Here is a 24,968-nt window from a genome sequence, read left to right as displayed (position 1 = left end):
CTTAACGCTTAAACCTGCAAGTTTTTTTTTTTTTTTTTTTAAAGCCATCCTGCCAGTGACAGCCCATATGTATCTCCAAAACCACAATGAGCATACACGCTGATAATCCATGCATGTCCATTGTGTTTCCCTGTGATTGAGGAGATGATCTTTTTGTTTGTGTGACCAACAGGTAATCCTATTGGTGCACTAAGAGTTTTAAGTTCTTGGTGATCACGCTCAGTGGTGTTGAAGCCCAAGCAGGACTTTTCACACCTGTCTCACTTTATGGAGGAAGGTGTGAGGTTAGGAAGTGGTTAACTAAAGGGATCTGGACTGTTGTCTGGATAGGATGGGGCTTTTGACTGGAATGCACTCTTCCAAGCACCCCTGACCCAAATCCTTACTGAAAAAACCATTAAAGAGGGATAAGTACCAAACAGACTTTGGATCAGTGTCCAAGGGCCTGCTTTATAGTGAAGGGCTTGGGGGTTGGGGTGTTAGTTTATGATTAATACCCCACTTTCTCTTCTGAGACACACACAAATTTACTCTTCGTTTTAGTGCAAGCACACACACATAGACACACACACACAGGCACATGCCCCTCCAAGCGCTTTAAAGGGAAAATCAGGTCACTAATCTGTGGGCCTTGAGCTACTAGTGTACTGGCTTCAGGTTAAATTCACTCTCTGTCCTTTAAAACCTCATTCAGAATAATGGTAATTACGAAAAATAAAAGAGTAACCATTCAGTGGCCTCAACCCCCCGTAAGTACATTTCGTTTAAACGAACATATTCACTTGAATAGTTGAAACTAACTCTGAGTTTCTCAGCTGTATAAATTTACTTACTAACTACAGATATTTACAGCACAACAGCAACTTCCCAGAGCATGAAAGGAAGTGTTCAAATTTAATTTTGTGTTTGACTAATCATCTAAAACTAATAGCATAATTGAGTTGCCCTATTTTACAAGAAAAATCAGTTCAGTGGATGGAATCATCTAAATGTTTGCTTTTTTGAATTCATGATTTCAATAACCGATTTATGAATGAGTGTTTTGTGATTGTTTTCAATGCAATATGTAGCTTAGACTAAGCAGGAAATGATAAGGTTTGCAAAGATGATGTGTTGCGAGTAGCTGGTTAGACTACTTAGTCTACTAATTCTCACTTTGCCCAACTTGCAAAATTCCACTAACCTCAACCTGTTTTATCTTTTGTATGTGAAACAACATACAATATGATGTGTTCATGAAGTGTTTAATATTTTCAGAATTCCCTTTGTTTCCTGTTATTATGCTAAAATTTAACTAAATGACTAATTGCTTCATCCATATACTTTCCTGCAAATATGAGATTTTTACTAGTGCGCTCATCTAATTATTTTCAAGAAAGCCAAAAAATTATAATCTCCCCAAAAATGTTGAACTATTATTTGAATACATCCAACATATTAGCCTTTTCCTTTAGTGGCTATTATTGCTATCAGTGTAGTAGATGTGGACTGGTCTAAAGTAGTAACGGTAGCCTGAAAAGTTAGTACTGGTAATAGTATGTGTCAAAAACAAATTTATCCTAAAAGAACAGGCTAAAACTGAGTATGGATGAGTACTTCTGGTAGAAGGCAATAGTGATGCCACAATACATATACCAGACAAGACTCCAGGTGCTGTAGATTTGCTGTCACTTCTTCTTTACACTAACCTCATAATGAGGAGGAATCCTTGAGATAACTTCACTGGATGATGGGATGGGGGTGGCCAACCACCCACATTCTGCTGTAGGTCAATCAGAAAATGGGACAAATCACTTTCATCTCTATTTTCAGTGTGTGATGTCATTCCTCTGTGTCCTGACTAACCCATTACACCGGCATCTGTCACATGGAGAGGAAGGTGTGCAGAGAGTGATGGCTAAAAATACACCTAAATATATGTATTTTTTTTTCATGCAGAATATAATATTTTAGTCACGTACCTTTAGGTTGAATACATTTTAGCCTTTTATGCAGCCAATATTTTATGAATGACACTGACTAAGAGGAGGTGTGAACATGTTTGTGTGTTGTAGTGGGAGGAAGTGCTGGGCAGAAATATCTGTTCTGTTTTTATTTGTTTTGCTTTTTTATTCTTTTTTTTGACACCCCTAAATTGTTTGTAAAAAATAAAACAAAAACAAACAAATGAAAAAAACACAAATTAAAAATAGCCATCCACTATCACTCGACCCCCACCTTCTCTCCCACCTCCCACCAATCCCACTCTGGCCCGTTGGTTATTCATTGTGCATTTATGTAATTATTCAATGTCCCAACCTCCACCAAATTGCACCTACATTAGATTACAGAGGTTCATCTCACTTGCAAAGGACAGACTCAGCAATGATAATCACCTAAATGATCTCCATAGAAGTGTGAAACCATTATATCATTCACTGATCATATTTTTAAAAGGAAGTCTGACCTTTCACATATTTTTTTTTTTTCTTCTGGAAGGATTTTTCTTTCTTTTAGTAAATAACAAGGTCCAATTTGCTTTGCTATGCCCTGATAGAAGAAACTCTTAAGTATGTTTGTTTTTCCTCCACAGAGGTTAATGTGTGTAGCTCATTCTTAAAAAAAAAAAAAAAAAAAAAAAGCACAAAAGCAAAGGATACAGATTAAATAACTAAAATCTCTCAATTATCAATGCTTAGTGGGATTTTTGTTATATGACCTGATTTAATTAAAGTTCTCATTAACTTGGTGCAAGGCCAAATGCATTTCAAACAGTATTTATTGAAATGAGAAGGATTAGGAGTATTTATAAAAATCGATTATATGGACCTTCTCAGAGACTGTAGTAGAGCGTATTGAGTGCTGGGACCAGAATGGGTTGAACAACCTACAGGCGCCCTCTAGTGATTGCCAGAGTTGTTGTGCTCATTGAAATAAAATTTTAGACATGTTTAAATGACTTCCAAATATTTACGAACAACTTAAAAGATCTGTAAATGGTGCCAATGTTTAAGATAATGCAAAAGAAAGTAGTTAATATATAAAATTTTCATCTTCATTCCGGTTCAGCTTATTTTATTTCCCTTTTAAATGTTTACTGCCAATATTGTAAGTAGTCTGAGGCAATACTTTCTGAATTTCTATTGAAAAACTGGGAAGAAAACATCCATAATGTTCAGTTTAAATTAAACTGTATGACATGAAGACAGCAATTGAAATGCAAATAAAAAAGATAACCCTAATAGAAAGATTAGCTTTAGTTTCTAAACCAAGTATTTTCCTCCTTGTATTGTAATAAAGTCTGACTAAAACCTTGAACGAAGTAACTGACTGTCTGTCTTTTTCTCTTCAGCATGATTTTGTACGTCGGGAACGCTCGCCACGCATTCTCATTGACCTCATCCAGAGGACCAAGGATGCAGTGCGTGAGCTCGACAATCTGCAGTACCGCAAGATGAAAAAGATCCTATACCAGGAGAAACACAACGGGCCCTTGGGAGAGAGCCAGGAGGAGGAGGAGGTGGGAGGAAGAAAAAAAAAAAGGGAGAAGGGAGGTTAATGGGGAAACAGTTTATGCATCAAACTTAAATATTAAACAGACAAATTAATGTTAAAAGAAAAAACTCTGCAGAGTGCATGATCACAGGGAGTGGCACCAGAAACAGTTCTTCAATTCTTAACAATAGTTAATATGAAGATGAAAAATTGCATATATGTAGCCACAGTCTTTAAGTAGCAGAGTTGCACTAAAATGAGGTTTGGATTCAGTTAATCTGCAGAGTATTTTCGCAAAGTAATTGAAATAATTATTATATTTAAAATTTCCATCACCACTACATAAAATAAGTGCTTGTACTTGACACCAATGACAGAGTTTAAGCTCATTATTTCACACAGTTCTCTATCTGTAGGCCAACAGATGATTTCAGACAAAAGGTTGAGGGACAGCATAGTTTATCTGCATCCTCAGGATGACACTTAAGTCTCAGAGATGGTGACTCCACACTAGTCAGTACTGCTTCAGCACTTTGAAATCACAACAAATGGGAGTCTTTCTCATGCAGTCTTGGTAGCCTGCATGAGCTGACCTGGCCTGAAGTAAAGTGAACAGTTATGGACAGCTCGTAGCGACAGTAATGTCATCCTACACCATGTGACACAATTCACAGCAGCCACCAGACCTTGGTGCAACAAGACACTGCTGAAAGCCTTACCCTGAAAAACCTGCTGTACCAATCCTTGTTTTATGTGGAAAGACTGAGTAAATATCCTGTCCTGTTGCCTTAGACCTAAGTGAATTGGCTTTTGCTTCTAAAAGCTACACAGTTTCATCCCGTATCTGTCTTGTACACCTTCAAGTTGACTTGTAATCTGAAGACCTCTGTCTGACCACTGCCCATTAACATAAGCTCAGATGCTACTGAATGACTCAGACACACACATCTTAACAATTAGAGGTTAATAGGCAATTTAGCATGACTTTGACTCTAATGCAATCTATAGGGCATCAGTGATCCCCCCCGCCGTTTGTATTGAGGCAACTCCATTTAATGGTACAGTTTGAAGAAAGCCTGGGTATAATTGGGCGAAGGTCACGGGTGACTTTTGTATATTTCAGTAGCATGTTCCTTGAGTGTTTGTGTACATTTGTGTTTCTGAACACGTGTATATGTTGTGCGCACTTGCAGGACAGCGAGGCAGCCAGCTGTAAGATGAACAGCCTGGGCAGCAACCACTCTATTCCCAGCACCTCGGTTAGCACGGGTAGCCAGAGCAGCAGCGTGAACAGCATGCAGGAGGTGTTGGATGACAGCTGCTCTGATATGACCATGATGCATCCCCAAGACTACAGCAGCACCCTGGACTCTTCCCCACACACCAAGAAGGTAAAAATTAAGGGTGAAGACGGGATGGTGATTAAGGCTGAAAGTTTGAAACCACTATTGGGAGTTCTTATTGTTCCCAAAGCCTTTTAACTGAGCATCAGCCATCATACTCAAACAGTGTTAATCTCATTTTTTTTTAAACTAAATACAATTTAAAATATTAATTAATTAAAAAAAATATAAAACTGGAGACAGTTTTGTGACAGCCGGAGACTATGAAATAATTAAAGAATAATTTCAACAACTACTAGCAACAACCGTCCAAACAACCACTGAAATACTGAGTTCATCTAAGATCAGCTACTGCAGTGACAACCAGAGGGTGTGAAGGATACTCGATTCATATATAACCAAGTGGGAAATATGTAGGTGGCACGGTGGTTAGCACTGTTGCCGCACAGCAAGAAGGTCCTGAGTTCAATTCTACCATCAGGCCGGGATCTTTCTGTGTGGAGTTTGCATGTTCTCCCCGTGTTTTGCGTGGGTTCTCTCCGGGTACTCCGGCTTCCTCCCACCATCCAAAGACATGCAGCTTGTGGGGATAGGTTAATTGGATAATCCAAATTGCCACTAGGTGTGAATGTGCGAGTGAATGTGAGTGTGAATGGTTGTCTGTCCTTGTGTGTTAGCCCTGCGACAGACTGGCGACCTGTCCAGGGTGTACCCTGCCTCTCGCCCTATGACAGCTGGGATAGGCTCCAGCGCCCCCCGCGACCCTGAAAAGGATAAGCGGAAGCGGATGGATGGATGGATGGATGGATGGAAATATGTAGTGCAAGTTGGTGCCGTGTACAAACAGACCCTGAAATGTGCCATACAACCAGTTGTCGACTACAAAGTGTTCATCACTTTAAATCTAGATGGAGAGTGTTACAACTTGACAGCCATCTTGGAATTGATTAGGGGTTATCTTGAGGCCCCTATTTAAATGAATGGAAAGAGAGCCATGGCTTTCATTTCAGTGGTCACCGAGACATAAAAAAGAAAATCTATAGCATCACCATCAATTTAATTAAAAAAAAAAAGTTAAAACTTTTGGAAACTTGCCATCATTTTAGCTTATTTTAGCTAAAGTTTTCTTTAATCTACAAGTTACTTCAGCTGTGTATGCACATATGTCACAACATTACAGCTCCATTAATTGCTCAATCCAGAGTGCTGACATAAACATCATCCTAGTGCACTCTTCCAATGGGAGGAACAAACAAATATGAACTCAGCAAGCCAAGTTTATAAATTACACATAGCCACACCTTTGCTTTGGGTATTGATTAGAGAGCTATTCCTGCCACCACACCGCTTTAACTTGATGAGTATGTTTTTTATTTCATGGATTTTGGGGGCAAGGGTAACAAAACTGAAACATTTAGTTTTAGAGACATGTCTCTTCCTTCTACAATATCTCTTGCGTAAGTCATTGATACCTGTACAGTACTTCAGAGTTATCGTTTTACTGCTACAAAATAAAGAAGATTATAAAGTCTGAGAAATCCAAGTCACAACAAAGGTCAAATCAGATTTGTAGTCTGTTTTCTGAGATGCCCCACTGAAAGAGAGACAAAAAAGTCAAGCCAAGTGGAATTAAGCACAAGGACAACTTTGTACCTAACATTTTTCCTGTCTTTTGAAATGGTATTAGTAAACAGTCTTAAACACTTTTCCCAGAGTTCAGTGCATGGAAGAAGAAACAAAGACTGTTACTGGTTGACTCACTTCTTTTCTGGGTTGATAACTGTCTCACTTAACAAATGAAAAGGAAACATGGCTCTGTGCAAACATCCTTTGGTGTCTCGCACCGTTCAAGAGTATGCATAAACCCCTCCCCCCAAAACCATGGAAACCATTGACAGTCCTCACTGTTTGCAGATTGCTTCAAGTTCATCACTGACACCGTTCACACTTTGAGAACAAAGGCCGTGTATACATGTGAACTAGCAGCAGAGCAAATTCCCCTTGCACATGTGGCATCCTGTGTACACACACACACACACACACACACACACACACACACACACACACAGGTCAATACTGTGCTTTACATTCGCATTGGAAATCAACTCTGTGAAGAGAGGGCTGTCACTTCTGTCATTCTCTTTCTTCATTTGCTCTTTGTATTTTGACAGAGCTTGAATAAGGTTGTCACTTTATGAACAGACAACCAGTGTGATGTTTCAAGTTCAGGGGCTGTGATGAGAACAATTAAAAATGACACACATTGTTTTCTGATGGCGGTGAATTTCCCTCCACGCATAAAAGCACTCGTTGGTCCCTGGGCCTCCCTGCATGTTTGTCAGTCAGATTTTATTGGAGGTGCTGGGTGTTGATGTTTCATCATGACATGCAAGCTTACAGTTGACACAGTTTTATCAAATGATGAAGAATCTTTGTGAAGTGTAGAAGTTGTATGGGTTAAATCAGTGGGGAGTATTTCTTTTGTAAGTCACAGAATTATGGTGACGAATTTCAATACTGGCACAGTTTTAATAAGTTAAAAAAAAAAAAAGTTGAGTGCCCTGCAGTGCAACATAGTTTACACTATCATTTTTTTTTTAACTTTGATCACTTGGTTGTTATTTATTCTGTTTTCTTTTAGTATTTACCAGTCCTAAATTTCTCTCCTTTGTTTTCAAACAGGACCATCAATACAACTGGGACGACGGGATCCACAGGGACCATCGGCCAGAGCCGACGCCAGCTTCCTTTGATAAGAGCAGCCAGGCTCAAAACTACAAAAACCAGGGCCGCTTTGCCACCATTAAGTCTGCCTCACTGGTAAGAACCTAAAACTTTCTTCTTTCTATTGGTGTTTTCTTTTCAAGGTCCTAAAGCATGTTTTCTGCATGCTGTAAATGTTTCAGTGTCATTAATTTGTTCTACTTATTTGACTTAAAAGTTGCGCTGTTTGGAAGGCCAAACAAATTTTTAAAAAATTACTTCTTGAAGAAGCTCAAATCTCTGTTTCATGTTCACACCACAGCTCTATGAGGGCATTAAAGGGCATTTTTTTGTTTGTCTTTGTTAAAAAGCTTACTGTGAATGTGGTGCGTGAATGACCCCAGTCTCAGTGGGTAATGTTATTGTATGTCTCCATGTTTAGATGTTTTTGAAATATTTATTTCCCATCTTTTGGTCTTCACTTTGTTTGGATCGTTGTCTACTATATTATTTCTCTGCTGTTTTTTCCATTCATTCACCCCACTCCTTTTGTTTTCTCCTCTTGTACTACGCCTCGCATTACCACTCCCATCCTCCCACCCTCTCCTTTATTTCTTCCTGGCCTCCATTTGATAATACATCATTCTCAGATCTGACTCAATATTCTGAGTTGAAGGGGGTGGAATACTCTCTCTCTCCCTCTCTCTCTCTTTTTCTCTCTCTTGCGCTTTCTTTCTTTCTATGACTCTCTTTCTCTCTCCCTCCCTGTCTGTTGTCATGGAAACCGGCTCTAGTAACTAGAAAGTAGTGGTGTGTGTGTGTGTGTGTGTGTGTGTGTGTGTGTGTTTACCCAACCATGACCCACTGGTTTTAATTGTGAGTTCCCCTCTGCTGCCAGGTCTTAAACCAGAAATCTTGTCACATACAAGAGAATGTAAGCAAAGAAGTGTGTGTGTGTTTGTGTTTGTGTGCACAAGAAACTGTGTGTCCTCATATTGTCCTTGAAGAGAGCACGAACCAGTGACCGTCCGATGCTGTGTGTGTTTTCTGTTGACCGCAACCGTAGTTCCCCGGCACTGAAGGTTACATGATTTTGTTTTTGATTTTTTTTTTCTATGTCATATGTTTATGGGCTCTGTTGATTTGCAGATGATTAACAGATGATAATGATACATGGTATATGTAAGACTGCAGTTGGGAACTGTAGTTTGAAAACCCTCACGCATAACTGTGAACTGATGTAGTCTTCCGACTGCTGCTGACCATGGATCGCAGTATGTGGGTGACGTTTCAGCCTAGGAAAAATGCATCATCAACTGTTTAGGTCTGCTGTTTTTACCTTTTTAAAACCAAAGAGTTGCTTGGGAAGAGTTATTGTCACTTTCACAGCATTGGAAAGTAGTTTCTTGCAAAACCGTAGGTCAATCTATTCTTGTTGAGGTTTTTTGTTTTGTTTTTTTAGTACACACATTATGCAGAAAATTAGGAGCAAGTAATATTTTGATTTGTAACTAATGTGATTTCTGAATTTAGGAAACCCCTACAGTACTGCATTAGAAGGAAATATAACAATGTGATTTACAAACTGATCATGCCTTGCTTAATATCATTTAATCACATATAATTTAAAAAAATAAATAAATAAAAAAACACTTTTTAAAGTCCTCCCTTTATGGCACTTAGGGAAAGAAGTTGATGTATACATAAACAACCTCACATGTTCTCCCACTGACATGAAAGATTACAGTGGCAATAAGCCTGCTGTTTTTTTACCTCCTCACAAGATGATGAGATGCCTTTTTCATCAGAAAACAGGGATTGTGGAGTTTATAGATATTTGTTCTTAGCCACAAAAGATGGAAAATTGTATCCTGGATCATTTTCTCACTTAAATTTACCATAAAACGGAAAAAAAGTATTCCTTCCTCACCTTAACTCTTTGTTAATTGTTTTTCTACCATTTATCCTTTAAAGAAACACTTCTAATCATACTTGAAAATACTTTTGATCTAATGCATATTGCGGTGGATTAAACTTGTAGATAATGGCAGCTGAGATTACACATTGTTTAACTGAAAAAAGGCAGCCTCTCTGTAGTGTAACAGTGCCGGTCCTGCCCACCGGCACTGGAAGAGATTACATCATCTTTTTCTTCCAAGCACAGACATCCTCACATTGGCCTCGACTCACTGAGACTGGAAGCAGGTAGACAAAGAGGGAGAGGTAGGACAGTATGGGGGGGTCCAGATGGCAAGGGGTAATTGATAGCCAGATAGGAAGATGGAGAGCAACACAAGCGAGAAAACATAAACAATTAAGAATGGTTTAAATAGGGGGGAATTATTAGCTAAAATCAAAATAATTAGAAACTATTATTTTATAAAGAAAAGTCATGGTGATTTGAGGGAAAAGGCAAGAGATTAAAGATTTAGTGAACTGAAAGAGAAAGTAAAGGCATCATAGAGGACACTGGCAGATATTGGGGAGATAAGAAGGGCAGAGAAAAGGATAGGAAAACAAAGGTGAGACTTAAGAGCAGTGCTGATTGAAATCTTAACTGACAAAAAAACCCAAAGACCATCACATTTACTGGTGAAATGAAGTGTGGAGTCTGAATAAATGTAGCAAATTAACAAGAGAAGAAAGGGGTAAAACCAAAGACATGAGAGGTATTGTGGAAAAGGCATGAAAAGAAGGTGAAGGAGAGCAGGATGTAAAATTATCCAGGGATGCGTGGAAAAGGAAAAATGATGAGGGGACAGGAAAACTGGAAAGACATGGATGCAAAGTGAGAAGGTGAACGAATGTGAGACAGTGAGTGAGAGCGAGGGCAGGGGTTATTATAGGTTAGATGAAGCCACTGACTGACGTGTAAGCTGGTGTGAGAGACAACATTGTTGTAAAATATTTCACTTCATCTATTCTTTAGCTGCTGGTTGCAGTTTGTAACCTGACAGCATAAACGCTGATGGGAAATTAAAGTGTAGTGTAAGGCATATCAAAATGTGCTCCTCCCCCATCAGTTTTCTTGCAACTTGCAGAATTAAAGTTGTACTTGTTAACTTTCATGTTATGCAGTTATATATATTAAGATGTTTGTTCTTTACAGGTCAGTGTCAGAATTGAATAAGCTAGATGGACATCTTTTGCATTTGAGTCCTATTTTTTGTGATCAGACTTGAGAAGGGAGATCTCCTCACATTTGGCAGGAAAAAGGCATGCTATACAAAGGTCTGAGGCCTTTTGCTTCCTCCTGTAAACCAGATGTCTTTGCTACATGCTACTATACATCTGCAGTAACATTCAAACTACAACCATGCTTTTTCTATGTGGTACCTACCAGGGTTGAAATGTGTTTTCCTTAATGTAATAAGGAAGCGATAAAGAAGAATCATGGAGGTTTGACAAGGGGATAGTCTTCTTCTGTTGCCTACCAGGAGCATTAATATTTACTTGGATTTCAGCGTTTTGAGGCTCTTGATATCGATGTAGGTCTGGCTCTTGCCCTCGATGTTGTGTTATCATAAAGTCACAATTGTGATATTGCATATTCACTGACGCTAAATGCCTTGCAAACACAGAGATCAAACTAAGTGGACTGTTGTAGTTATAATTTATTGCAAACAAAAATGCATCAGTCACCACCAGCAATAATTCTATTTAAGTAGGCTTGCACGTTCACACAAGTTAAACTCTGTGAAGACGGATCATCTTGAACTGCAAAATAAGCAAAAATTAAAGTTTGGGCGCTTAATTCTCACTCACTCTAACATTCACCTTTAGCCTGCATGCCTTCCCTCCCTCCTCTCCCTGAATATGATCTCCTTTCCAGTCCCAAAGCCTTGAGTGAAAGAAGCCGTCACATGACTTGACTTGGCCCTTTGTGGCTGTATGCATGGTGGCAGCGAAGCAAGTGACTAGGATTGGGAGGTTCTATTACAGTAGAGGTATTGATTCAGAGCAGATTAAGGAGAAGGGGAGCTCAGCCTCCACATATTTCCACCCCATTTCCCCCCACCCTGTTTTTTTTTTTTTTTTTTTTTTTTCTCCATGTAGATGCTCTTATTTTACTGCTGATTATTTCTATTTTTCCTGTTTAACTCTCTCCCAGCGACTCTCCATCTGCTGTTTCTCCTTTGCAATCACTCTCCCTCCCCTCATCTCTCGGCCTGCTCCTCTCTAACACCCCCCTCCAACTTCTCTCAGTCTTTCTCAATGAGGTATTCATGTGACCCACCTGCTGTCCGCCGCTTAGCGTTAGCCTGACTAAAGAGCCGCTCTGTGCTCTTGTTGGCCCGCGGTGTCCAACTGCCTCATTCACAGTTCACACGTCTGCCTTGGCCGCTGCGTGCCCAGGGCGCGAACCAAGGAGAGGGAGGGGGCTCAACGTCCAGTAAAGTGTGTCGGGGGGGGGGGTCTCAGGGTGGCATCGGAGCTCAGGCAGGGTTCTGTCGGGCATAGGATGCTGCACAAGGTTCCTGGATGCTGGTGCACTTGGCTAAAGTTGCCATCATGTTTGGCCTGAGGAGTTCAGGTGGAAGTTATGAGAAGATGCGGAGCGAGTACTACCTAGATGTGGAGAACCCTTTTTGTCCTCAGGTTGGTGGGTCAGGTCAAGGTTTGGGTTAAAAGCAAGAATAAGTGAAAGTGTTAAGAAATACCAGTAAGGTCATTGCCTCAGGTTAAATTTAGTCATACAGTAGATGTTTATTGTCTTTACAGCATTTTTGTTTTCTTTCCCACGCTCTGACTTGAATACATTTGAGGAACTTTGAAGTCGGCTATTCTGTGCAGTGTCTGCGAATCTGAGATTGTCAGATGAAAGAGCTTTTGTTCAGCTGAAGTGGTGGATTTCAAATTATTTGCTTCTTGATGTCATTATTTTCATATCACATGTTGAACATTCTTTCTTGTACATGTAAAACTAGCAAGTAATGTAGTCTGATTACAACAGGTGAACGGTTTTGTTTTGTAACGGTTTTGTTTGAGGTTCTTCTCGTAAATGAACCGAGATACTTTGATCATATCGAATTAATCAGTTAGGCATTACTGTTTGGGGTTTTTCTTTTTTTTTTTTTTTTTTTTTTTTTTTTTGTGAAGTAATTTGATTTGCATCTTCTAACTTTTCTCTCACCACAGGTGACCAAACAGATTCATGAGCATGAGCAGGAAAGTGAGCTGCGAGAACAGATGTCCGGCTACAAGCGCATGCGGCGGCAGCACCAGAAGCAGCTGATCGCCCTGGAGAACAAGCTAAAGGCCGAGATGGACGAGCATCGGCTCAAGCTGCAGAAAGAGGTGGAGACGCAGGCCAACAACGCCTACATTGAACTGGAGAAGCTGGCAAAACGGCATGCTGTGCATTCTGAGAAAGAGGTGGGACTTTTGATGGGGTTACAGGACATTATGAATAAGTGCAGTAACTGTTAGGTTATTTCACAAATGATCGCACTGACTTACATGTACAATGCAACAGTTGGCTGGTGGACCTGGTCAGCTTTGAAAAAATGGGAATAATATTGAAGCTGTGACATTTCTAATGCTGCTGAAGAAAAACACGTCAAAAAGTTCTATTCTTTTCTAAAGTGTTGCTATTTTAAAGCCGTTCAGTGTTGCAATGAGTAATGAGGACGTTTTTGTTAGAACTTAACCCACTGCTGCCACCCAATGATACATGTGATGAAACACAGGGGCAGAACTGGGTCACAGAGTGTCACGCTCTGAAAAACACATTGTATATCTTTGTGATTAGCACCCAGCGTGCGTGCTGCAACAGTCAAGGAGATAGTTTATCTGTTTATGTAGACGAGTCTGTACATCTAAACGGTGTCATGAATAGGTGACATGTGGCTGTCACAAACCAACATGTTACTAGATATTTACATAGAATTCTATAACTATAACTGCAATGTCTCTTTTCTTTAAAAAAAAAAAAAGGTTGTTTCATCATCTAGAAGAACAAATGTTATGGCAATTTTATCTGAATTCTAACATCTGATTTAGAATTGAAGTGCAGACTAGAATTTTTAACTGGTCATATTATAATTAAGCAGGACATTGTTTGTGTTAGAATTTTAATCAACCAACTTATTGTCTTCAAATATACTTTTGTTAATATATGTTAATATACTTTAATGTTCTTATATAGGTTTGTGCATGAATGTATTTGTCCACAGTTTGGTGGCGTGTTGTCTGTTGCTGGTCAGGGGCATCTAACCATGCTCTTGTCCTTGTCTATTCTGCCCAGATGAAGACGGCGCTAGCAGACGAGAAGAAGTTCCAGCAGCAGATCGTGGCCCAGCAGAAGAAGGAGCTAACCACGTTTCTGGATAATCAGAAAAAGCAGTACAAACTCTGCAAGGAGAAGATTAAGGAGGTATGCTGGGCTCGTTGGTTTCCTCTTTTCTTCTCAGGCGCGCTCCTTCGCACGCCTTCTCATGGGTGACACGTGACCTTCTGCGCTCTGTGCTGAAGAATCAGGCTCCCACACACAAACATACACTTCCACTTCAGCATGGTCTTTTGGAAGTTGTGTTGAGTCACTCAGCCTACCAACTGTGTACCTACACATGTATGTACACACAAACAAGAAAAGTCAGAAATCCATACGCTCACCGGAGCACTTGTGAACCACCACAACCTTGTAAAAGAATCCAGAGAATACTCTTGTGGGCTGGCAGTGTGATACACTGTGTTTTCAGTTACATGATAAGTGACCAAAATTAGGTCAGCACAGTTAGGAGAAAGCATCGCTGGCAGAGAGAGATATTTCCCACCAACTGAGGGCTATAACGGAATTAGACACCACAGAGAGCAGGGATCAGGCTCATGTGTTAAGTGCATTAGCGCGAGTTGTAGATTGCGCATGAAAGAGAAAGAAAATTCCTTTATTTAGAAGAAAAAGATTTTCTTTTTCTTCCTTTGGCTTTAAAAGTAAACTGTTGTTCAAAATAAAAGGTCACCTTGAGTTGACCAAATGGTCTTACTAAAAATATTTGATGAAGTTGATTTGAATAGAGGTTCTATTTTATTCCCCAGCAAAAAATGGCTTACAAATAGCTTGTTTAGGCAACATTTGTTTTTCACATATCCATTAACATCCCAAACTACACAGTTCACCACTGACTGCTTACAATGAAGGCTTTACTAGTAATACTTTTATCTTCTGTCTTGTGTATGTTAACACAATCTCCTTTCTCTATTCCCCCTTCTACTTGGAATTTCCACCTCTCATCAGGAGATGAACGAGGACCACAGCACACCCAAGAAGGAGAAACAGGAGCGTCTGTCCAAGCACAAGGAGAACATGCAACATTCCCAGGCCGAGGAGGAGGCCCATCTGCTGTCCCAGCAGAGGGTCTTTTACGACAGGAACTGCCGCGCCTTCAAGCGCAAAGTCATGATCAAGAGGCACGATTTGGAACAGGAACAGATCAGAGAGGTGTGGAGGACATACAAGTTTCTAAAACTCGTGTGCAAGTTGTAAATCTATAAATGTTTTGCTTTTGGATAACTTTACTACTGTAAACTTCTGACTGAATTGATCAAACCATATATGCCCACATCGCGAGTTTGAATACTAAACCCTTGTTTAGTGTTTATGATCTTGGTGTACAAAAGTCCCACAAATGTTTTCACAGCAGACAGTAGTGTGTTATTTAGATCTGTCAGGTGTTTTATATTAACTGTAAGCAGGATTAATCCACAACAAAACAAGCCAACAATGCCATAATCTGAAAAGCTGTTGAGTGAGTTTAAGGAAATCCAAAAACTTTCTGTGGGAAAATGCTCCAAAATCAATGTGATTAAACTAGAAGCAAGAGGGGGGGAAAGTAAATATGTGATGTTTATTGATTTTTTTTCTTCCTTTTTCCTCTCAGCTGTTACTAGTTGCAATCAATGCTGTAAGCACAAAACAGTAAAATTGATTTCTGCAAGGGAATATGTTGATGCAAAATTGATGCTCATCAATAGTACTTGCTGAGATTCATCCTTTTATTCCCTTGCTGTAACCTCCATGTCTCCTTGTGGCCCGCATAGGAGCTGAACAAGAAGAAGACCCAGAAAGAGATGGAGCATGCCATGCTGATCCGCCACGATGAGTCCACGCAGGAACTGGAGCAGAGGCAGCTGAAGACCCTGCAGAAGCTGCGTATGGACCTCATCCGCCTGCAGCACCAGACGGAGCTGGAGAACCAGATTGAGTACAACAACAGACGTGAGCGTGAACTTCATCGCAAGCATGTGTTGGAGCTCCGGCAGCAACCCAAGAATCTCAAAGTGAGTCAGCGCAGAGACCAGTCGATCTAATATCTTAAATTTTGTTTGATGGATTGATATATAAGTGCTTGAAATATTTCAAATCCCTTTTTCCCATCATCCTTAAAAGGAAAAAAATCCCTTGCCTTTGGGATCCACTTCTAAGATTGTGCAAGTGATGAGCAACATCTAGTTTTTGATAAAACTGTGATGCAATATGAATGTAACAAATTAATTAATTTCGGGGAAATGGTGTAAGAATATCCAAAATATGTCACCTATGAATTTCATTTTAATTTGCCTTTAAGGTATCAAAGCCTCGAACTGTGCCTTTTGATTGGGACATTAGACCTCTAACCTTTCAAAAATGTGCTCTATTTAACTCTTGATTTCATTCTCACTGTCACCGTTTTTCTGGCCCATCCTTCAGGTTTTGGAGCTGCAGATCAAGAAGCAGTTTCAGGACACATGTAAGGTGCAGACCAAACAGTACAAAGCCCTACGCCACCACCAGATGGAAGTTACGCCTAAGGCCGAGCACAAGACTGTGCTCAAGGCCCTGAAGGATGAGCAGACACGCAAGCTGGCCATTCTGGCTGAGCAGTATGAGCAGAGCATCAACGAAATGATGGCTTCACAGGCGGTGAGCAGAGAGACGTTCATTTCATATTTCATCATATTTGCTAAACAAGAATTTCTCTTTACTAAAGTGCAGGTGGTCACGTTAAATGAATGAAGTATATGAAGCCTTTCTTTCCACCTGTTGCTTATGTTCTTGTATTTTTCTCCTGTTTGTTTGTCTCGTGTTTTGTCTTTCTCCGTCGTATCACACCCTTTTTTTTTTTTTTTTACTCCTTTACTATCTCCCTTCATGTCTTACTCCAACCTTCCCTCCTCCCGCCCCTTTCCACTGGCTTTCCTTGCCCTGTCTGTCCCCATTGCCCTTCTACTATCTTCCATCCCTCCGTCACCACCTCCCCGCCTTATTTCATCTCTGTGTCTTCTTTCCCCGCTCTCTCTCTACTCTCTCCTTGTGTGTTCCTTGTCCGTGTAACCCCCGCCCCCAACTTCTCTCTCTCTGTGTCTTTGTACCTCTCTCTCCCGTGTTGCCGCCCATGGTCGGCTGTGTCAGCTGCGTCTGGATGAGGCCCAGGAAGCGGAGTGCCAGGCCCTGAGGCAGCAGCTGCAGCAGGAGATGGAGCTGCTCAATGCCTACCAGAGCAAGATCAAGATGCAGACCGAGGCGCAGCATGAGCGTGAGCAGCAGAAGCTGGAGCAGAAGGTGTCGCTGCGCCGAGCACACCTGGAACAAAAGGTGTTGTGAAATAAACACTTTATTTTAAATGAGAGCTATACATTTGGGGTTTTTCAAGCCTTCATAGAGCATGCTTTATAATCCTGTTCATTCATAATTGGTCAGTTTAGTAACCATAAATGAAACGCACAAGGAGAACATCTTTTGTACTGTCTTTAAAACAGAGAATGAATTCTTCAAACACTTCAAGACAAACTCTAATAAATAAAACACCATCACTGACATGGCAATAGGGATGTGCTATTTCCCCTCACATTTAGAACAAATTAGCTTTTGGCCTCAGTCTATTGATCAACTTAAAGTATCCCCACTGATTCAACAAATAGAGAATATTTGCATCAATTTAATTAAATCTGTGACTTTCATCATCAAAGAAAATACAATTTACCTAATGTGCTTTTTCAGTACAGAGCTGGAACATAAGCAAGACTAGAACAAACGAAAAGTTGTATTACTGACAGCCTGTAAGACAACAACTGCTCCAGTGCAACATAAGGCTTCAGAAAGAAAGAATTAAAAATACAGTTGGGTTAATGCAGAGTAAAAGTATGATGTTGCAAGTTAGTTGGAGCCCGCCATAGTTCAAATGTTTTGCACTGTATTAAGTGCCTTTTAAATTGGGGAAAAAAAGTTTTTGCTCTTATCGCTATTTCTCCTGTAAAATCTTTTAAAGACCTAAATAGTGATGATTGTCCAGACATCATCTAACTTTTCCATAGACGTTATATAAAAGATTCCAGGTCTGAAAATTGAAGCCAGTGCAGAAGCGCTTTAATTCGTTATTCTTTCTCATTGCCAATAGGGGGCAACTACTCATGCTGGCAAAAATAGTATCTCAATCAATAGTTTTAAATGTTCTTTAATAAAATATAAGGTTCTTTTTTCTAATTATGATCCAAGTTGGTATTAGCAGTTTTTCTAATGCATCACACCTAGTTTCAAACATGAGAAAGCAACAAAAAATCTCAGTTTCAGACTTCAAAGACCTGACTTTGCAAATCAAGAAACTCTGTGTCCATTTTTTATATACAGCCTAGTCTGATATGCAGCGTAGCATGCCGTCTTTTATTAGAAGGAACAAAACATGAAAAAATAAGATATAAAGCAAACAGAAGTCAGTTTCTTTGACTGATACTGCATTGCTTTTAAGTTTTGAATAAATTTTTTCTACATCCTTCTTTGACGTCACTCCTATTAATCCATGAAGGAAGGAGACTTTTTAAAGCTTCGTCTAGAGGCGATAATCTGCTGAAAAGCAACTAGTTCACCTGAAGCTTAAGCAAACAGATTGGGGTATTCATTTGCATCCACATCAGCAAGCAGCATGGGCATTAAAGGTGACCCCGACAGACATACACAAGTTCACACGGACACACAGATTTCCCTCACCATAGGTGGTGATGACAGTGGCATGGCTTCCTGCGGGGCGCGGACAACCATTTCTTTCCCACACACTCGTAATGATGGTGAAATCTCTAGACAACAGTATTGAGCCCTTATTACAGCATCATCCTCTATTTTTAACAGCTAACAGTTTATGTGGTGTAGCTTATTATTAAGCTTGTTCATGATAGGTTGCTGTATGCGTTCAGTCTAAAGTGCCTAAAACGTGTGCAACCTGCTCTCACCTGTGATATCAGCAGCTGTCATGGGGCTTTATCACCTTTGTTATAATTTTCCAAACATTTGATAGTTGTACCAGTCTTTGTCCCGTAATGTGATGCAAGACACTCCTGATAGACATCTGCTGTCTTTAACGTGAGCCTTTATACAACCTGTATGGTATAGCAATGACATGTAATAAGATGAGAGTATGCCTCCTTCAAAAGTGGCCTACGTCATCGATACAGTCTAGTAGACAGCACTCCGACAACAAAGAAAGGGACCTTCGAAATGCCGCCTGCCATCCAGTGTAGCCGGTGCAGGCTGTGGTGGTCTGTTGCCATCTCCTGGCAGCATCCAGATCTGCACTTCGAGACGGATGATGTCATGGTTTTAGAAGCACTATTGTCCTCCGGTTCGGTTCATGGTCAGAGTCTGGAGTTTTCTGTGCATGCTCAGTAGTTGGCAAGATTGCCGTATTGCGCCACACACTGCTTTGTCCTCACCTGTGGACGTGTGTGCTGAGTTGTGTTTGTGGTGAGTACAACTTGACAGACTTGCACCTTTGAGGTAACGAAAGCAGTTCATGAAGTGTGCCTGCAGTTATACTCATTGTAATGTTGTGAGGATATTTAAAAAAAAAATGCCCAGCATGAACAGCTCTGCAGTTGTCATTCTCACTTAAGACACATTTGATCAAGGAAGCAAAGTACCTCATGCTCACTGTCTAGACTTAAAAAAAAGAATCTTGGGTATGCATATTAAAAATATCAACTAAAAACAAAAAGGTCTGCCCCAGTGACCGAGTAGTGAACAATCTAACAATAAAAAATAACCCAAGAATAATGTTGAAAAATATTGTTGCAAATCTCTGCTTTTCTTGCATAAATTAACTGGTTTCACCAGTTACTCAGAGGTCCTGCATTACATCACCAGAAAACTATTCTCAGCTCTGCGAACAGGCATTATTGATGTCATTAATGCTTCCACGCCATTTCTGCTTTTACAAGTCGAGCTATGACAAAACTCAAATACACTATACTTAAAGAAAAACTGATTTTTTTAATGAATAACTAAGGTGCATAGGTCACGTTTTATAGTGTCACCCAGTTTAGGTTTTTCCTTGCCTGAAAATAATCACTGGAGTATGTTTATTATATTTATATTTTAATTGTATATATTGGTAAATTAAGCACTCAAAGAGATTTTTACTACAAGCATTACCCCCTCAGTCACACACATCCATGCAATGTGTCATATATCGCTTCAACTCTCACACTGATGGATGCATCGGGCACCTGATACGCTGTTTGGAGTATCAGTCGAGCATTTTGCCCAAGGACACTTGCTGATATGTGGGTTGGATTGAACCCATCAACCTTCTGATTAGTAGTTGACCCTATCTACCTCCTCAGCCACGGCCATCCCACATTGCCCTCTATTATTTTCTAAAGCACTGAACATTCAAAGTTGTATTTGTTTTTGTTTTTTGTTGTTTTTTTTTTTAAGTGCAGTGTTGAAGATGCTTTATATCTGTTTCAGGCTTACAAAAAAGTTTTTAATATTTAAACTGGAGGGAAAATCAAAACCTAATGATCATCAAGAACAGACAAATGTATCTTAGAAATGAGTAAACTACATTTAACTTTGAATATTTCTTGTTCCCATGTCACCTGCAGATTGAAGAGGAGCTGGTTTCCCTTCAGAAGGAGCGAACCGACCGCATCAAACACCTGCTGGAACGCCAGGAGCGGGAGATCGACACTTTTGACATGGAAAGCATGCGTCTGGGCTTCAACAACCTGGGCACCTTGGACTTTCCCAAGGACGACTACAGATGAGGGGCCGTTGTTTCTGCCGCCGCCATCTTCATGTAGTCCCCCTGGGGCAACCGTCTGCCTCAGAACACCCCACCTCTCCTTTGACCTGACCTGACAGTGCAGGTGTTCACAGCTGCTGATGCCCTTCCTCAAACACACTTTAAAAAATGAAAAGAGAAAAAAAAGAAAGAAAGAAACTGCTTCGAGATCAGCTCTGGTGTGTTCTCTGGGCCAGTCAGTCAGGGTCGATGGCAGGTTTGAGTGTCCCCCCACCCTTCCCTGACAAACCAACCTATACTCCCTCCCCCTCCTTGCCTCTGTGGTGTCACAAGATGACAAAAAAATATGCTGGATAACTTCCTGTGGTTGTCATGTTTTTGTAAGAATAACATAGTCACAGTGTTTCTTGTTTCTTGTGCAATGATGACACTTTTGGTGTGACTAAAAGTGGAAATTGAGAAAAAGGAGGGAGACAAAATTGAAGGTCGTAGGATGAGCAAAAATCGCTTCAAAACCATGCTTTTTCAGAGGCGATAAATATATTTGTTACTTTGTTTTTTGGTCTCGAGCAGCGCAAAAAAAAATCTCTCAAAGCGAAAAATCAAACCGATCCTTCCGCAGCTGTTCGTCTGAGCTGCTTCTTTGGTATTTATTCACGCAGACATTTTTAGGACCAATTTAAATAATTTGATACTTTGACGAAAAACTCACAATGTGCATACAGGTACACTTATAGTATATGTGATTCCTTCATGTGATTACTGCAGGGTGGGTGAATCATGGTACTCAACATGTGTATTGTACTGATTTCTCTGCACTGGCAGCCAATGTGAAATATAATACACGTGAGATGTGAACTCCCAGCTAGCACAAAGGGCTTCATGGGGAGGGCAGGGGGACTTGTACTTTGTGTATAGAAGGATTTATGGAGAGCTTTTACTTATTTTCGTATTGTATTTTAACTGTCACTTAAATCAGAAAAATAATTTTTAAAAGCGCTTTTTCCCCCCCTCCCCCTCTCTTCAGATAGTATTCCAAATCCAGGTATCTATCAATGGATTTTTCAGTTCATTTTCCCCCCCACTTCTTGCTTTACACAACTCTAGAGCTGTGTAGTTTCTTATAAACCAGACCAGTATGATGCTTTATTATTGCATGCACTTTAATTTTTTTTTCCAGGTTAAAATAAAGGCATGAATCTGTCAGAGCTTTTAATTATATTTGTAAATAAAGTGCTCATCACACAAACTGAAAAGGTGTTTTACATGTCTAAGGTATGGTCTGGGAATTTACTGTGAAAAAGCATGGAAAAAAGATTAGATGTGGAAAAAACTCAGTTTAATCATATTGTTTAATTTTGCAACCACCTGGACGTTTGGCGTTTTACCTGAGAAGTGCACTGAAGATTTGAACTCAAATCTCAGGCCTTAAAAAACCAAGTTGGGCTGAATTAAACCAACCATGTCTACAACTTTAATATTCTACCTTAAGCTTCATCTGCATGGTCCAGCGGGAACTACTACTGTAGTTGTTTACATGGACAAAGGTCACTAAAAGCCTGGTGATCTTTTTTTGTTTTTGTTTTTTTTTTTTTCAAAATTCATGGTAATCCCTTTCTCCTCGCTGTAAATAAATGACTAAATATAGTTAAACTCTCAAAATGAAACTTTTATAGAACACTTTAGGTCTCAAAGGAAAATTCCTAAAATGATTTATTGCATTTACATTTAAAAAAAATGTTCGAACAGAAATGCATCCTTTACCCAAGCCTTACATTCCTGGCACAAACCAAATTATTAGTAGAGGCATTTTGTGGGCATGGTCAAAATATTTTATTTCAGCTTAGAAATATCAACATTGTATTTTCAAAATCTAAAGGTCTTTATTTTTTTTGGTTAGAAGTAGGAATGATTTTATCAATTCATTCCTTTTCTTGGTGGTGCCCTCTGCTGCCCCTTCAGCTAAAAAAAAAAAGGCTCCTTAAATCAGCTGTAAAGATTTGAGAGCTTCCTCTGAAATTTGTCCTGGTAGTTTTGGCATAATCTTGCTGACTGACAGACAGCAAGGTGTTCTAGATCTCACAGAAAACATTTCTCCAAGGAACACAACCATTTTTTGTCCATCAGATTTATTGCAGCTGAGTACAGGTCAGGTTTATGCCAAGGAGTTGTTTATTTATTTTTTTCACAGCATGAGTAGGCAACAGTGGGAAAATAATAGTTTTTAATAATGCTGCTGGGGTGATTCTGTTGAGTCCTTTTTGGGGGGTTTTATTTTCCAGACAGCTGCTCGTACAGTTTAGGGACATAGTCATCCCACTCAGCCTGGTAGCAAGTTCCTGCCACTGGTGCTCCCAGGCTGTATTTCTCCCTGAAGCTCTGGATCTTGAATTTGCCGCGGTTGTCTCCGCAGCGGTTGGTGAGGTCAGGCTCGCTGCAGGACAGGGTGCCTGACTGCTCATACACCAGCCACACATACCTATGGAGACCTGAGTTGGACAAGCACACAGGATTTTAAACGTTGAATTACACACTAAGAAAGAAAAAATTAGTTTATTTTAAACTCCAAAGAGCGTGAGCAGCAGATACCATGAAAAGAAAATTGCATGTCTAAACCTTTTCCCCACATTTCACACAAGAGAACATTAACTTTGTGCCCTCTCCTGCCTGGCAGCTTTTACCAGTAAGAATTGTGATCTGTATGCAAAATTGTGCCAAACACATTTTGCTTATACAAGACGAGCTCTACAAATTACCTATAGACTCCACTTGTTCATGTGTTCTGTTTACTTATTTATTAATTTCCATTTGTGTCATTTCTGTTATCACAGTGCATGTGCATCAGGGCATCATTGGTGTTTTGAAATCTAATTTCACACATGCACCACAGCTATGAGCCTTCTGCTAAAATTTAAGAGCGAGTCAGATTGAATATTAATGGACGTTTTTGTGGCAGTTGCCACCTGGGAAACTTTGATTCTCCCAGCACTGTCCAAAGGTTCATTAGAGTAAAACTTCATTCATTCTTACCTGTGCCATTAGGAGGACCAGAGCCCACATAGTCAGACTTGACGCAGCCAGAGGACACATCGTTTCCTTTCATGTTGACTACCAGAAAGTGGTGCCACTCCCTTTAGTGAAAGAAAAGATAATCAGTTTGATATTGAAAATCTGAACTGTACAGAAACTGTTCGAGCTGTCATTACCCTCGTGCAAAAAAAAAAATGTAGCTATGAAACTGTGTTTTTGAACATGATCAAGAGTCAAATGTAAGCGGTACAAATGAAAAGCCTAGGCCCACTTCAGTGGCCTCCCAGTAGGTCCTGTCTGTGCTCCATTAACATGCTCCTTTCACCTGAATTTGGGGTTCTTCCTGCTGGGAGCGTCAGGGTCGGTCAAGGCCAAAGTGTACAGTTTACTGGAGTCACATCCTTCCCATTCGATGCAAGTGGGTCGATTCTGCACCTGCAGCAACACGCGGACAAAAGTGCGTCAACTTTCACTTTTATGCCGGAGTTTGAGGCCGTTTGGGGGCGCTAAAAGCCATCGGCTAAGGGCATACTACCAGGGAGCATTATGTAACCCAATTAATTTGTGGTAGACGGTTACAATACTTACTAATCTTACCAATCCCACGTAATCATTTATAATGCAGTGTTAGTTTAGAGAAATGCAGTATAGTACTTTAAACAGCATTTAAACGCATCACCAAGAAGCGACGCTAGTAGCTACACTTGCTAACAGACAGTGGTTAGCTGACAAACCTGTGTTGGAGTAAGCACTTTTCCCAGCTCATCTATTTCCACAGATCCGTATTTTACAGTCAGGGGCTTTGCAGGCTTTTCCTCGACCTCCTGCAGGGCAAGAGACCCGGTCCACTGGCTCAAATCTACAGGCATTTTGAGGCGTTTGCTTTGCAGACGATTCAAACTGAAACGCTACTTGAACGCTACGAGAACTGCCAACGGTGCTGCATTCATGGACCAGCAGAAGATGTGCGACATGGAACGACTCCGCGTGTTTAAGAGTTAGAATAAAATAAAATAAAAAAACACTTAAACAGTTCAAAAAGAAAAATATTCCGTTTTTAAAAATTTGAAATAACCCTTAACAAACACAAATTTCAAAAACTATAATTACTGTACTCTTTTGTCAATCATCCTTTTCTATTAGCTCCTGGTATTGGTACTTTAATATTATGAAAAATGTTGCCCATTTGCACATAGGCCTACTATTGATAAATATATGGTGCTCAATGCCGGCATTTCTCCAGCATATGGCCCTTATTTGAGGCGTGAATTAACATATTATTATTATTTTCTATATTTGGCTCTTCATGATGAATCATGGTTTTCCCAGTAATCTGATTCCAATTTGAAGGGCACAAACAAAAACCTACAGGAAACGCCGCCAGAGGGCGCAGTCCCCGTTACTCTTTTGTGGATTGTGATTT

At 40.1% G+C, this 24,968-nt stretch overlaps 2 protein-coding genes across 6 annotated transcripts in view; one reads left to right on the top strand and one right to left on the bottom strand.

Moving 5' to 3' along the window:
- Window positions 1-21,764, top strand: part of taok3a (TAO kinase 3a) — a 66,555-nt gene extending 44,791 nt beyond the window's left edge. For all 5 annotated transcript variants that reach the window (XM_085476202.1, XM_085476205.1, XM_085476206.1 and 2 more), the window contains 10 exons: window positions 3,332-3,499; window positions 4,668-4,865; window positions 7,500-7,637; window positions 12,660-12,896; window positions 13,768-13,896; window positions 14,758-14,961; window positions 15,561-15,800; window positions 16,210-16,422; window positions 16,912-17,094; window positions 20,376-21,764. In XM_085476202.1, coding sequence (XP_085332328.1) covers window positions 3,332-3,499; window positions 4,668-4,865; window positions 7,500-7,637; window positions 12,660-12,896; window positions 13,768-13,896; window positions 14,758-14,961; window positions 15,561-15,800; window positions 16,210-16,422; window positions 16,912-17,094; window positions 20,376-20,537 — 1,872 coding nt within the window. In that variant the 3' untranslated portion in view covers window positions 20,538-21,764. The remainder of the gene's footprint in view (window positions 1-3,331; window positions 3,500-4,667; window positions 4,866-7,499; window positions 7,638-12,659; window positions 12,897-13,767; window positions 13,897-14,757; window positions 14,962-15,560; window positions 15,801-16,209; window positions 16,423-16,911; window positions 17,095-20,375) is intronic.
- A 446-nt stretch (window positions 21,765-22,210) lies between these two features.
- Window positions 22,211-24,456, bottom strand: pebp1 (phosphatidylethanolamine binding protein 1). The gene is made up of 4 exons (XM_085476210.1): window positions 24,280-24,456; window positions 23,871-23,980; window positions 23,546-23,646; window positions 22,211-23,004 (listed from the first exon to the last, which is right to left on the bottom strand). The coding sequence occupies exons 1-4, from the start codon at window positions 24,412-24,414 to the stop codon at window positions 22,787-22,789; spliced, it is 564 nt and encodes a 187-aa protein (XP_085332336.1). The 5' UTR covers window positions 24,415-24,456; the 3' UTR covers window positions 22,211-22,786.
- Between the last annotated feature and the right edge of the window lie 512 nt (window positions 24,457-24,968).

Source organism: Copadichromis virginalis, linkage group LG12 (assembly GCF_057382275.1).
Source record: "Copadichromis virginalis isolate Kocher_CV1m ecotype Utaka linkage group LG12, C_Virginalis_male_GT1.1, whole genome shotgun sequence".
Lineage (NCBI taxonomy): Eukaryota > Metazoa > Chordata > Actinopteri > Cichliformes > Cichlidae > Copadichromis > Copadichromis virginalis.
The sequence above is the reverse complement of the archived record's forward strand: the minus strand, read 5'-3'. Positions and strand labels throughout refer to the sequence as shown.